Raw genomic sequence first — 14,764 nt, forward strand, 5'->3', positions numbered from 1 at the left:
GTTTTCAAATGTGCTCACAACTGAACATATTAAGAAACTTAAACTTTTTTCAAAATAATAAACATCAATATTTCATAATCCTGTGAGGCACAATTATAGATGGATCAACCGTACTGCCGGTATGCCCCGAGCAATGTAAGGAAAATCATTTCAAGTTAGTTTTCTTAGTTTGAGTCGTACTAAATGTTTTGTTGCATGGTTGATGTGAATTTCGATTCCCCTGCGTGAAAAGAAATTAAATCATAAAAAATGGAAAGCTAAATGTTCAATTGAAAAGTTACTACCCTATTGTGTTATATATCATAAAATTATTATTAGGGCACTGAGTGCTGCAACCAATAGACCACAACTATAAAGGAACCATAAGTGATTAGATATATCTAAATGCAGATACATTTTGATTTGGCTCTGCATTAGGATGTTGTATGTGTTTCAGGTATCATAAGTTAAAATCGTTCAAGTCTGAATAACTTTTATGTGACGATATGAAATCCAGCAGGTCCAGCAGCAACCAGGATTCACACCTGGTCAGCACTTTGACAAAAATGAACCGTCCATCAGACAAACAACATATGAAAGTGAAACAAAAGGGGAGCATATAATTACAATGTGGAATCCAAACTCACATTGAAACTAACCCAGAACATCGTTGAATTTATATTCTCCTGAAGTGATTACTTGCAGTTGCTTCTTTGCTTTATGTTAACACAAAATCACTGACTGTCCTGTGGAAGTTTGTTGCATGTCACCAGTCTCATCTTCCCGTCTTTGTGCTTGTTGTATTTGAAGCTGATGCTGTATATGGAAGCACTCTGTTGTTATTCAGACAGTAGTCTCATCTTTTCGGTACTTCACTGTTAATTTTATTTGCCAGTTAAATTGATCCCACCTTCATTTCGACCGACAATTGTTTTGTCTTCAAAGCATTTTTGTGCGGTCTCACGTGTTCACCATCATTTCAAAATGCAGACAAATCAATTGATTGAATAACAGATTCTCTTCCATACCTTCAGTGCGAGGCTACTCTGTTTCATTTCAACTAAATGCTGCCTGCTGATCTGCTCCTTTTCTGCTGCTCTTGTCTGTCTGCCTCTTTCTTTCTTTCTTTCTTTCTTTCTTTCTTTCTTTCTTTCTTTCTTTCTTTCTTTCTTTCTTTCTTTCTTTCTTTCTTTCCTTCCTTCCTTCCTTCCTTCCTTCCTTCCTTCCTTCCTTCCTTCCTTCCTTCCTTCCTTCCTTCCTTCCTTCCTTCCTTCCTTCCTTCCTTCCTTCCTTCCTTCCTTCCTTCCTTCCTTCCTTCCTTCCTTCCCCCTCTCTGTCTCTCTTGCTTGTCTGTGTGTCTGCCTGATTGTCTTTAGGTTCAGATAGTGCACAAAAAGCTGGACTTCAGCCACATCACCTCTCGCTGTGGCTCCAAGGACAATATGAAACATGTCCCTGGAGGTGGCAATGTAAGTACTGCTGGAGCTTGGAGCAGAATCTGGGAAGGGTTGATGCCACAATCTATTCAAATTCAATTGGGCATCCTTTTATCCCTCTTAGAAGCCACAACAAGACCTGATATGTGAAAAGAGATAGAGGAAATTGTGGTCTTAATTGCCATTTGCTTCTGTAACATAGACTGTGACTATCTAAACTTTAACAGACTGAGCCTAAGCAAACTAATTTCATTTGAGCCATCATCAGTGCAAATGGAATTCAGCTATAGCAATGAAGGCTTCTCCTTAAACATTCAGATGAAAGCTGATCGTTTCCAAAGAAACCAGGAATGAATTGATTGTGATTAGCACATCAGTGGGTCCCACTGTTTCATTCACCTTATATTAAGTGACCTGACCACAGGCCCATATGCCCACCCTTCCAGATGTTGTTCCTGTTTGCTCTAAACACCTGCTGCACTATCATGTTCCTTCTCTGAGCTGCTTGCACCACTACCACTTTGCTGTTCCACGTCGATTTAACTAGATAGGAAAGGTGGACTGGGAAAAGCTCAGGCACGAGTAAATGCTTGGATTCACAATAGCAGCAAATTAATCCTCAGGAGGCCTATAACATTCAATACACAATCAGAAGCCTTTTACAACCTTCTGCTGACTTTATCATTATTCCCACTCAAACTGAAACGACTGTAATTTCATGGCATGCTTTTGCTTTATTTGACACCTAAATTATTAGCTCCATATGAAACAGCACAAACTGGATCAAGACATGATAATAAAATGATAAAGTATAACATAAAAAAGCTGAATAAAATCCAATACTTTTGTATTTTTTAGTGATAGTCTGCATCCATATGTCTTTTTTCCCCATGGAAGCACCAGCAACCACTGTGTGAAATACCACAATAAATATTTAAACAGGACGCTAATATTTGTGTTTTACTTTGGGGGGTATTTTTGTGGGTTTTTTTTTGCTTTTTTTCAAAATCAGGTTATTCATTATTTAACCTGTCAAGCAACCTCTAATGAGAAAAAGCTCTGGGTCAATCAGAGCAGTCAGAACTAATGATGGTGTGTGTTCAGACAGCAGTAACCGTCACGACGAGCTCGCTGTCGATCCCCTCGTCTTTCATCAAATATGTAAATATCACTAACCATAACACATGCAGTCAGGCGGGCCGCCGGCTTTTAAAACCCTTCAGCGCCAGCTGCCAGCACACGATTCAGCATCTGACAATGGTCTGAACCCTGCCTGCACTCACCCTCCAATTCTAACTTGTCCTAATTTATCTGTATGAATGGTGTTTTATTGACGACCCCATCAAAAGGCATGACGATAAAACTGGTCAGAATATGGAAAGCAATATAGTTTTGAATAAAGCAAGTAATTTGTGGTGTATATAATAATCCATTGTGTGATTTGCATTGATTGCTCTGCATGGGGGGTCTTTGTAGCCCAACAAGTGACATCATGATCGTTACACTTCCACAGGTGCAGATCCTGAATAAGAAGGTTGACGTGAGCAAAGTGACGTCCAAATGTGGCTCCAAGGACAACATCAAATACAAACCAGGTCCAACTGTTAACCTCGTATTTGTCTTCACTTGAAACATTTATTCTGGGCTCTCTTACTAATTTCCTTGTCTTGCCCAGGTGGTGGTGATGTGAAGATTGAGTCCCATAAACTCAGCATCAAGGCTAAGTCTAAGATCGGTTCCATGGACAATGTTGGACAAGGCAACGGACAGACCAATGGCCATAAGGTCAATCTACAACACATTATACTGTACATAACCAGCTAACACAGGCGACATTGTGCAAAATGTAGTATGAGAGCCAACACACAAAATCCTCCAACTGCAGCATTTTTTGTCCTTTCGCATGCAGAGGGTTAGTTTCGGCTTGAAGGGCCCTGCGTTAACACTGCTGACTCACTGTGCTGTTGATGACAAGCACCACTAGATGGCATTGTGGCATGAAAGGCTTTGCCCCGGTGTCTGTGTGCATCTCTGCTCTCTGTGTTCATTTGGATACAGGAGGAGAAAACAGAGAAGACGGCTTCACCCCCGAGTGGAGCTCCGACAACAGACCCCGCGGGTGTTGCTAAGGCAACAGCACCAGGAGGTGTTGCCAAGGAGAACGGTGTGAAGGAGACCACAACCAATCCTTTCGGAGGAGACGGACTGAGAGAGCCGCTCAGCATAGACAAACGCATCACTGAGACAAGTGAGTGTAAACATAAACAGACACGTACACAGGAATCCTACCAAGAAAACTTGGTAAACAAAGTCCAATAGAAACATTTCATGTTAATTGAGCAGATTTCATAAAATGCACATAAAATGCTGTGATTTCGATGAACCAAACAAGCAGTTAGTAGTATTGAAGTTTATGTTTGTCTGTGCATGATTTTCTGTTTGTTTTTTTATTTCCTCAACTTACCAAATAGCTAACCCAGGATTACAGTTGTGCCAAATATGTTTTTGACTTATTTCTTACTTTGGAGCTTCATATCTTCACATAGAACCATATCACAGTTGAATTTCATTAAAAAAAATGTTTTACAAATTCTTAGCAGCGAGGGACATTTCTGAAAGAAAACCGTGATGATGTTATCTGTTGTACAATGTGTAGTAATGATTTCACGTTATATAAAAGGAAACTTCAGTTTTCTTAATACTTTACACCAGTGATTTGTTTTACTATCCACTTTCATCCACCCTGGCTTTTTCAACAAGTGGAAAAATCCATAACTTAACAGATATGCAGCTGCAACTTCATTCCACTAGTTCAGCGAAAAGTCTGTGGCCTGTGCCCGTGAGTGAGCGTACATTTTCGAGGTAAAAATAGCACAATTACTCTTCAAAAGGAAATTATGAGCCTCACAGAGTGAAGATCAACTGTGCTTAATGGATAGATTCATCCTTGGCGATGCAGCTGTGTTCAGAGGAACAACAGCCTTCTGCCCTTTGTGTGTTTGTCAAGCTCGGCCTAATTTATGGATGGCTACATGTTAATGCAATGAAAATGTAAAAAAAAACAAACAAACAAACAAAACAACCGGAATGCTTCCTGATTGCCCTGTGATTTATATGAACCTGCACCAGAGGAAGTATCTGGCTGGGGAAAGTTTTCAACCCTGCCTTCAGATGTGTTTCTTTCCTTTCCCCCCCCCTCGCAGACTGAGTCCTAGTGACTAGTGGATATTTGGTGGGATGCGCATGGAGCTTGCCGACCTGCCAATCAGATGACCAACCAACCAACCACGGCGCAGTCACTTCCCTCTGACCCCGCCCTCCATCTTGCCCACTGCAGCACCGAACTGACCGATTGCCTCTCAGTGTTTCTCTGGGGTCTGCCTGCCAGCTTCCTGCAACCAACCCTGACCTTTTGACCTATTGATGCCCATGGGTTGACCTTTGGCCCCGCCTACCACAGAGAGGAGCACTTACTGTTCTGTTTGTGTTTCCCTGTGTGGGTTTCCACCAGCGTCTCGACTGATAAAATTTTAATCGTGAGCCCTGTTTTAGATGACCCCGCCGACCCTGAACTCCAAACCTAACAACGCGTTGCAATAAACCCTCAGTCAGTGCCGTACCATGAGTATACTGAGCAGAGCCCCCCTTTTTTTTCCTTTTTTCTTCTGAGATTCTTCAACCTGTGAATCTCCTTCCAGTTAAACCACATGCCTGATATCACAGTTGCAAGGCTTTGCTCTGGTCCCTCTTGCAGGTCTTCACATATTAAAACCATGATCTCCTAACCTTGTTAGCAGACCTGCGTTGACGCTACCACATCCAGTCCCAGAGCATCAGATGTCTGCATTTCAGCAAGTTGTCTCAATATTGCAGCTCATCACACATTATTTCACTTCTCAGTATTAGTCAAGTTTTCCTACTGTAATGTTTCCCAATAAAACTGATATGATTATCAGCATTAGTACTGACGGGCACAGAGAAAACACATAATGTAGAGTGGCGATGAATGGAGATATCCGGATCTGAATATACATTTTAAAGCTCAGTGAAGACTGTTCTTTCATGTGGGACAATTCCTTCGTGAAGGGTGGTAACTAAAGCTGTTCAGGCTTTAGACAGGCTTTAGACACTTTAATAACACAATTTAAGGAAGTGATAAGTGCATGATAATCATCTAGGCTGGAGCAATAGGGAGAGAAAAACTTTTGCTTCTCAGGCTGTCCTTAGCTCAAAACACATTTTTCCCCAGAGTTAAGCATTTTGGGAATGACTTTCTTTGCCCTTAAAGAAATAAATACAAATTCTGAGTGTTTAGCCCAAATAGAATGAAAATCAAATCTTCAACTGCTAGCTGCTATACCTTTTAGTCACAGAAGAGGAACAACTAATGCACAGTAAACTGTTTGTAGCACCTATCGTAGGCAGTGTCAAAGAGAATGTCACAGGCAAAAGTTCTGACACACCAGCATATTGAATGGTAACATTTGGGGATAGATTCAGTGGATATCTGTAGAAGAGCCGTGATGCATCGTTGATGCAAAAAAAAAAAAAAAGGGGGGGGGGGGGTGAAATTATGTATACTCTCCAGAAAAGGCCAATCCAGAATAAGCAGCATCGAGACGAGACATTAAGGTTATGACATTAGCATGCATTCTGCATACTATGATGTACATCAGCTGATAATGCACAAGTTTGAGCACTGTCCGACTTTGGAAATGTTAAGTATGTTTATGATCTGCAGAGGAAACTCAAACCTGGATTGAGGTCAGTTCTGCAAAATAGTCATAGCACAAGTCCTCATGTTACTTTGGCTCTTTATACAAGCATTGCTTTGGGTTGATGACCGTTTTGAAAAATGAAACACAAAAGCACCTTAATTAACAACTATTTCAATGTACAACTTTATCTGTAAAAGAACACGTCACATTTCACCCTATTATTACGTTTTTAACATTCATGTTTCAATTCTACCCATAGACCTGCACCCGCCGTGTGAGGGACCGCGGCATTCACCCTGAGCTGTGCAATGGCTTATGTGTGATTATGATAACTGACAGCACCTTCCCTCTCTTGCGCACAGCTGGCACCTCTTGGTCATGTGTCTCGACCCACTGAAAGGGTGGGGCTGCGGAGCCATTCCCTCCTGTTGAGTCCTCCCTCAAGTCAGTGTGTTGTACAACCCACTCTGTGAAATCCTGCAAACCGTATACACACACAAAGCAAAACACTTGCACACACATGCACACATATACAGTACATGTTGTTCTGGACGCCACTTACATGCTTGTTACATACCCATATATTGCACACAAAACACAACTCAGCACCCCTAAAACAAGAACAGTCCGCTGTTCGCAAAAGCACTTCTCTGTACTAGAATGAAAAAAACTCTTTATTGTGTTTTGGTGATCAATGCTGATGTTGTGAAATCAAGGATGAGCTGTGTCGCTGTGTTGTTCCTATCATAGTGACTGTCTGACATTTCCACCATAGGCTCCCCTTATCCCCTCCTCTCTCTCTGTGTCTCACTCCGACTCTCTTACAGCAATACAGTTATATTAGTGGTCAAGGCTTATTTGTTACCGACATAGGGTGTACAGACATACAGAGATGGACAGACATCTGCTGTTGTTAACTGGTAGTTAGGAGAGATGTGTGAGTTCACGTGTTGAAGGATTAGTCATTTAAAAGGAATAATGTTGCATTCATGGCAAATGTGATGTTGGCTTTCTGTTTCCAACTTTAAGATGATTTAGTGATTTACTCATACACAAACCTTAATCGTCTGAACTAATTGGTGAACATTTTAGTCATCTGTCGTGTTTATATTTTATCTTCAATATGTTGTGTAAATAGGAAGAAGAAAACAGTTTGAACATTTTTTTTTCTCTTTTAGTTTTACTTATCATTTTTTGGCTTGGATTGTTTTGGATATGATATGACTGGACATGCAAAAATTTAAAAAGACATTTTTACACTTTAAAAAAAATTATTGGAAAAAAACTGGACAGCAGGAACTGCCCGTCTGCAAAATGCCATGAATGCAGCAGTATTTAAGTGAGCCTGCAAATACTGTCGTTGGGTTTGCAGTTAGTGTTATAAAAATCTCCAATTTGAGCTCAGCGCTATTGAAATTGTCCCTGAATACCAAGTCTTAAAGAGAGTCCAAGAGAAAGAAGTCTGTTGAAAAGAAATGTTGCTGGATTTTCGCATTTGTTAACATTGATCAGCGGTAGAGAAAAGAGGTCTCTCCTCTGGTTTGGGGAGTGTGTTATGCCAAGAAATCACTCTGATCAGTTTAGATTACTTTTAGCTTCTGATAACCCAACACTGTGATGTGACTGATTTGCAGACCAAAAGCGTTGTCATGTATCAGACCAGTATTGTGAGCCGGCGAGGATCCCCTCTGCTCACTGCGCATTGAAGGCTGGGATGATCTCCGCTGATCACACTGAAGATAGTGGCGTGTCCGTGGCGTGCTGCCGTAGTTGTCAGATGTGTGAAGTGTTACTACTGCATTCATCCTGTAGGGAGTGCTGCTTTGCCTCTGGAACACTGATAGTCTGGCTCTGTGACTCTGACAAAAGCTGACTGAGAAACTTTGCAGCACCAATTAGAGAAGCTACGGTAGATTTACATACTGTCCTCATATAAACTAGCACTATATTATTGTGTCTGGAACACTGAATACTATCTGAAATCATATGGATCATGTACAACCCAGAAAACTCTAAAGCCTTGTGTACTCGAACATAGTCTTGTTCATTTCCTGATGCACTCAAGTGATATAAAAGTTGCTTTACTGTATATTGGTAAGAAATTGTCAGCTGTGTACTGTACCTGTGTGCTTCTGGGAACAAAACAGTCTTGGTAGTTAGATTAACTTCTGATACTCGAAGAGCAAGTGATCAAATAGTCAAGAATTAAGACTAGATACCTAAAAAGCAGAATATAAGCATATTAAATATTGTACTTTTCCAAATCATCCCCATGAGTTGCCTAAAAGTAACAGTGACACTGCATATGCGTGGATCGTATGTGAAAATGATAACATGAACCTTTGTTCGGGAAGAGAAGAACAAAAGGTATGGAAGCACTTTTATAGGTGTAGAAGATGCGTTGTGTACATAAGGATATGAGCAAGTTGTAGTCTTATTGTTTGTAAGAAGCTCAGTGTAAGAGTGTGTGGCCCCGTGATGGGATGAGCTGAAAAAACATCCCTAACCTCACCATCTTGGTCACCTCAGTGGATTTTAGTGGAACTTTGCTTGTCGGTGTTGTGTTGTTGGCTATGACGGTTTAACACTCAACTCTCCAGTCTGCCCTCATGTTGTTCCTGTTAACATTCATTGGTTCGTGTATTCTGGCCAAGCTACAAAGTTGAAGTTGCAAAGTTGGTGGTTGAATATGTCATATGCACTGATAGGTCAGGGATCAAAACTACCTCCAGTCCAATGTTGTCACTCAAATAAAGATAGGATAAAGCATGATTGGTAATTGTCAGCTATTGTCATAACTGAAACAATTACAAAATTCCATTTTTGTGTAAAGATGTGACATTTGCAGGCTCCAAATTGTATTAAAATGTAATACACCCACTACATTCTTTTTGATCTTGAATGCTACTTTCAGGCTCTAAAATACTTCACCAAATTAGTCATTCGAATTCCCTTTACAGGCATCTGTGCTAAAATCATAATAACAAATAAAATGACATTCAGTGAAGAGCGCACCAGCCACAGCCAGTAATGCAGGATCTGTTTTTTTAAATTTATTATTCCCATCTCAGAAGACACAGATGTCCAGATTAAGCAAGTTAAAGTTTTTTTTATTAAAAACATAAAACTACTTACTTTTGTACTGTTGATTTACACTAATGAATGCCCCAAATATTGGAAATTGGCAATTTTGAATCACGTCGTGAGACAGACTTTTTAAAACTTTTACTCAGCCCAGACCTTAAGTGTTTAATAAAATTTTGATTCTGTTCAGATAATCAGCTGTAAAAAAAAAAAAAAATCAGTGTAGCGCAAGTATTATTAGTCATTTCTTATACTGTGTAATACATATCCATATAACCTAAGACTTCCCTTTAAAAATTTAGTGAGAGAAATCACTGTAATTATTTTTTTAATAGGGGATCACTAGATAACAGTCTCAGCACTGGGATAAGATTTTCTTCATGACCACTTTACGGACTTGGTAGTTGTCAGTGCTACTGAAGGAAATTCATGAAATAAGTTACTGTTACTTTGCAGCTTGGACAAAATATAATAACCAGATTCACTCTGATGTCTGTTCACAACTGTTTGTCCACGAGTTTCTCACACTGTCTCTTGTATATAGAAACCACCATGTTTTTATCACACCTGAAATAACTCAAAATAATTAAAATCAAAGAAAAAGCTTAAAAAAATGTTTAAAAAAAAATTAACAAGATGCTGTGGATGTTGAGGGATGAGCGTTCACGTTCCTAAACGTGTTACTGTTAAGGTTTATAACGTTAATTATTATTATTATTATAAAATTGAAAGCATAAGAAAGGAAAAGTGTACTTTTTCTTTTTTCAGTGTCTGCCTTTTTTCCGTCAAGAAAAGGGCTGCTGAAGTTTCAAGAATGTTTTTAAAATGTATTAAAGATGCAAGAATACATGTTTGAGGTTTGTCTCTGTTCTGTTTGGGAAGATAGATCACATATGGAAACACTATTTACCAGATTTAATCTAACAGGCAGGAAAAGAGGCGGTGTGTGTCGTGTCAGGCGTCTGATGATTTGCAGAAAGAACAAAAAAGAAATTAATAATAATTTAAAATAAAAAGATAAATCAGTTTAAAATCAATTAAGGAAACCAGACTGAAGCACTTTGATGGGAAATGCAGTGACACACACTGGCCAGCCTTTTCACCTGCTTGTCGCCACAACCCCCAGTCAGACTACCGGTAACTGGACTTCGTCTTTTGGCATGTGGTAGAAAGTCATGTCCTGTATTAGACAGCTCCAAATATACACCTCGACATACCTACCAACACGGGACTTTATTAAAGAAAGTCTTGGACCAAACTATTCTCTCTGTGTCAGTGAACCAGTTTGCACTGTTTAAAATTGGATGATTACTTATTGAATGGTTAGATTGAAGCTTAAACTGTATCAGGAATTTAAAAATAAATAAATAAATAAATAGATTGATTAAAAAGGCGTGTTGGTAGATATGCACCTGGAGCCCCTAGCTGTGTCTCCCACCTACAGAGGCTTGTCAGCACCACAGTACTGAGAAGCAGCAGGTTTCACATGTTTTGTCACCACTTTTGCAGCAACAGCCAGCTGGCAGCCAAGTAAAACCACTGCTCCAGCTCTTTAACTGTCAAGGGGGGGGGAGAAAATTAAAGGTTGCAAGAGAACTCTATACTTTTAAGTTATATATTGCTCCTGTGATTGTCCTTACTTACCAACGTTGTGGTCTGGAAACAGAGACAAGATAAAAGCGGCTGCGTTTCAGTACTGTGGCGTGGATCGAACTGTAGTGTGTGCTGTATTATTCTGTAGGGCACAACACCATAGCAAGAGCATGCAGAAGACAACAAACTGCTGGTTGTTAGAAGCATCCGTCCTATTAGATAGAGCTCATCTCCCCCTTCAATTCTGAATATTTGGTATGAAAGAGATGTTTATTGTGATTACTTGTTAACTAGTGACGTGAATATTAATCATTAAATAAAAAGATGAGCAAAAAAAATAAAACCCTGTGATTTGTGTCTTTTGTGTTATTCAATGTTGTTCAATGTTTGCAGACTGAGTGCATGTTTTGTGATAAAAAGAGTCATTAAGTATCTTTAAGTATTAAGTATCAAATATTTTTGTTTTAACTAATCTTCATTTACTTACACAACACTATCTAAAACTATTTCATTACTGCAAATAATGTTTTTCATAGTGTTAATACACTTATCTCATCATCTCATTGGTTAATATTGATCCTGAACAAACAGCAGTTCTAAGATTGTGCTTACTGTTGTGTGAACATGAAATAGGCTTAAGAAAGAAAAAAAAAATGAAGCAGAGGGAAGCTGAAAATATCACCCAAAGGCATCAAATTACAAATGAGACATTCCCATGTTGTCAAACAAAATTGGGTTTTATTTACATGCTAGAGTAACAGAAAACAAACAACAGGCTCCCAGAAAATGGCGTCTCTGGTTCACCATCGTGAAGCTCTTCTCTTCTTCTGTTGTTTTGCTTTCTTCTCTTGTCTTCTGGTCACAAACTTCTTTCCTTGCCCCAAATCTGAAACACAAAATGTGTTTTGTGTTCAACAATGCTGGTTAAACAGCCTATCAACCAAGGTTAGTGCAGCTCTCCAATTAACTGGATATAAAATAAAGCCCATCCAACCGGAAAAAAAAAAAATGAAATAGGCTTAAGAGGTGTTCCCATGGCCGAGTGTGTATTCCACAAAACATGTTCTGGGTTAATAAAACAAGTTTCATCGTTGACACAGCAAAACAGGAAGGTTACAATGAGTCTGTGTCCTTTCAAGGTCAGGCAGCAAGTACAAGAAATGACTGAGAATTATGGACTATGAAATGTAGACAAGGGCAAGACACAATAATTAAAATGGGGTAGTCAAGTTACACAGAATCAAAACATCCAATGAAATCCTCTTCATGAAAGTCCAAAAATGAGACGTCTCCTTCAGTGTACCCTTTGTCTTTGTCTTCAGGCATGGCATTTCATCCTTGTGGGACAAAGATAACCTGTGAAATTCCTGGTGGCTGCCTTCACGACTCTGATGATTTAGTAAACAGCTTCTGACGCACGGACGAGTGTCAGCGCGATTTGACATGCAGAGAAACAGAAACAGGTGATAATTAAACTGAAGGCCTCCACTAACTAATGTGAGTGAATGAATGAATGAATGAATGCTTTACTTTTTCAGGCATTCTAATAAGACAGCTACATTTAATGGCGATGTTCCAGATAAAACTGGACCACTACTTTCATCTTTCTAAATTGGGATGCGCGTGAACACTTTTCACAGTGAACTACATGAATAATAGTCAATGGTCATGATTTGCAAACAACATAACACTGGCAAAACTGTGGCCTAGAGTTTTGTGGGTTCAAATCCTCCAGGTCACTACTGTGGTTCCCTGATCAAAGATCAGATATAATATCTCTGAGGGGATCAATAGTTTCCTTTTTGGAATAATTAGCTTGTTACGTGTTGTAGTGACATGCTGTCAGCGCAGTCTCAGAATAAAACTGCAAACCCGGAAGTAGATGGCTTCCACTGTTTCAGTGTGTGTTAAAATGTTTTTTTAATGTTACAAAAAAAGAAAGTACTTCGACAATTTCGAGTTCTTAACAGAGCATAGTTCACTACGATGTATTGACTAATTCACTTTCACATTTTGTATTTTCAATTTTAACCTCTGGCAACGGGATACCAATTTCCAGCATGTTAAACTCAACACCTGTTTTTGGAAGAAATTAATTCATCAACCAATGACAACAAGAAAACATCACGGAAACCAGTGCCCAGTGACATGACGTTGGATAAAACATGATATAAGATAGATAATCTTGCCATATAGCCAGACTTTGGCTGTTAATGGTTGTTGTAAACTGTATACAGCTTATGTGCTGGTTACACGTGAGGTAGTGGTGGTTTTGTTACACCTCCATTGCAATATTATATACAAATGTTTATAAAAATGTATGGGTTTTGTGTCACACTTTTCAGGACACTCAAAGATGCTTCACATTGCATTATTCATTCACTGCATAGCTGGTTTGATGAATATTAATGTGAATATGTGTAAGAATATCTGAATCAGTAAGCGTTTGGCAATAGTTATGTTCTATCTTCAACCCCTTGATAGCCCATGCCACCCACGATTCTATAAGTAAATATATATTTCAGAAGAGTAAACAATGCTGACATTCAGACAAATAATACTATAAGATAAAGGCTGAAACCTTTAGCCTTTCTGTAACTATACTATTCTTTTCTTTTTACCGGTCACTCTTTTCACTCTTTCTTGTAATATTCAAGTAGTCGTCATTACAGTATTTATTTTTGAGTGTCTGTGGAATATGAAGGAATGGTCTCAACAGCCAACATATTGGGTGCAAGTTCAAACCAAGCAAATTAGAGTCATCATTTGAAGAAACTCGGAACAGAAGAATCAACCATCCAATAAACGGCGTTAATAATTGCTTTTGAAGGAATTCCTGTCAGGAAAACACCTCATTAATGAACCTTGCCTCGACTAAACAAAAGAAAGAAAGCCTTGCCTCGGCCTGCATAGTACAAGACATGCAGTAGACGTACAGAGTGTCCTTGTTTTTGCCTTCATACCAATCTTCTGAACTCTATTCCAGGCTTAAGTGGAGCAGTAAGTCCTCTGTTAAAGGTCCCATTCCCAGCTGTTCACAGTCCTTGGAGCTCTCAACTTCTGCAATCACATGTCCACAAAAGAAGGTGTGAGGCACCTTGACTCTTAAGTTTGAAATCTGAGCCAACAAATGCTTGTCATGGAGCAAGAGTCACTTGAGGAGGTGTTTAGTATTAGTCCCAGCCTCCATGTGTCCTTGTCCTTTCTTGCCTGATTTCTTGCCTCCATTCAGACATTGGAATAGTAAGTGGTTGGTGTGCTGGCACTCAGTGGTAGAACACCCCTTTAGATGTAAAGATTGTACTGGTGATCAAGATGTTACAGTGTGGAAACAGACAATTGGACTCAGGTAAGTCTGATCTACATGAGAATTTAGTAACTTTTGTACTGAGGATTTATCGTTTTACCAGACGTGCATAACTTAAAATGTTGACAATTCAATTGTCTGCTGTGTGCATTTTTTAACATTTGGAACAATGTTTGCGTTACACAAGCTGTTTTCACACTCAAAACTTGAGTCAGCAAAATAATTCAGGATTCTGATAATAATAAAAGTCGAATTGCTGTAATGTTTCTGTTAAGCTATGACATACTGCATTTCTGTTTAGGATGTCTACTTGAATAATATACAGTTGTTGTAACGAATTTGCAATGTATGTTTGAATTACACTTAGTATAGTTGTGGCCAGAATTTCCTCACCCTTTAAAGCTCATCTTTTGTTTTTCCCCTCCAGGGTTTTGTTGTGACACAACACACATCGGGAGAATAACACACCATATCTCACCAAAACAGGTAAGGCTATGGAGAACACAGCTCAGATATTCCTAATAATTCACTGACTGGTTCTCCCTGACTATCTATGTTATATAATTCCTTACAATGAGCTCATTACTTTTTATTTCCACATAAACACAGCTGTAATCTGCATACAAATACAAAAGTATTGTAAAATA

At 39.1% G+C, this 14,764-nt stretch overlaps 1 protein-coding gene and 1 long non-coding RNA gene across 11 annotated transcripts in view; both read left to right on the forward strand.

Moving 5' to 3' along the window:
* The window catches only part of LOC308135033 (uncharacterized protein), a 61,931-nt gene extending 56,726 nt beyond the window's left edge, over nucleotides 1-5,205 (forward strand). The window contains exons 12-16 of the mRNA XM_080502907.1: nucleotides 1,356-1,448; nucleotides 2,929-3,010; nucleotides 3,091-3,200; nucleotides 3,474-3,663; nucleotides 4,619-5,205. Of these exons, the coding sequence (XP_080359033.1) occupies nucleotides 1,356-1,448; nucleotides 2,929-3,010; nucleotides 3,091-3,200; nucleotides 3,474-3,663; nucleotides 4,619-4,623 (480 nt within the window). The 3' untranslated portion in view covers nucleotides 4,624-5,205. The remainder of the gene's footprint in view (nucleotides 1-1,355; nucleotides 1,449-2,928; nucleotides 3,011-3,090; nucleotides 3,201-3,473; nucleotides 3,664-4,618) is intronic.
* Nucleotides 5,206-14,002: 8,797 nt separating this feature from the next.
* The window catches only part of LOC308135648, a 34,104-nt gene continuing 33,342 nt past the window's right edge, over nucleotides 14,003-14,764 (forward strand). For 5 of the 10 annotated variants that reach the window (XR_013936798.1, XR_013936799.1, XR_013936800.1 and 2 more), the window contains exons 1-2: nucleotides 14,004-14,159; nucleotides 14,545-14,603. This is a non-coding gene — a long non-coding RNA (uncharacterized lncRNA). Of the gene's footprint in view, nucleotides 14,160-14,544; nucleotides 14,604-14,764 lie in introns of all 10 variants that reach the window. The other 5 variants (XR_013936795.1, XR_013936796.1, XR_013936797.1 and 2 more) reach the window with 2 other exon arrangements.

The sequence above is a fragment of the Blennius ocellaris genome (genome assembly GCF_963422515.1).
Source record: "Blennius ocellaris genome assembly, chromosome: 10".
In the NCBI taxonomy this organism is placed as follows: domain Eukaryota; kingdom Metazoa; phylum Chordata; class Actinopteri; order Blenniiformes; family Blenniidae; genus Blennius; species Blennius ocellaris.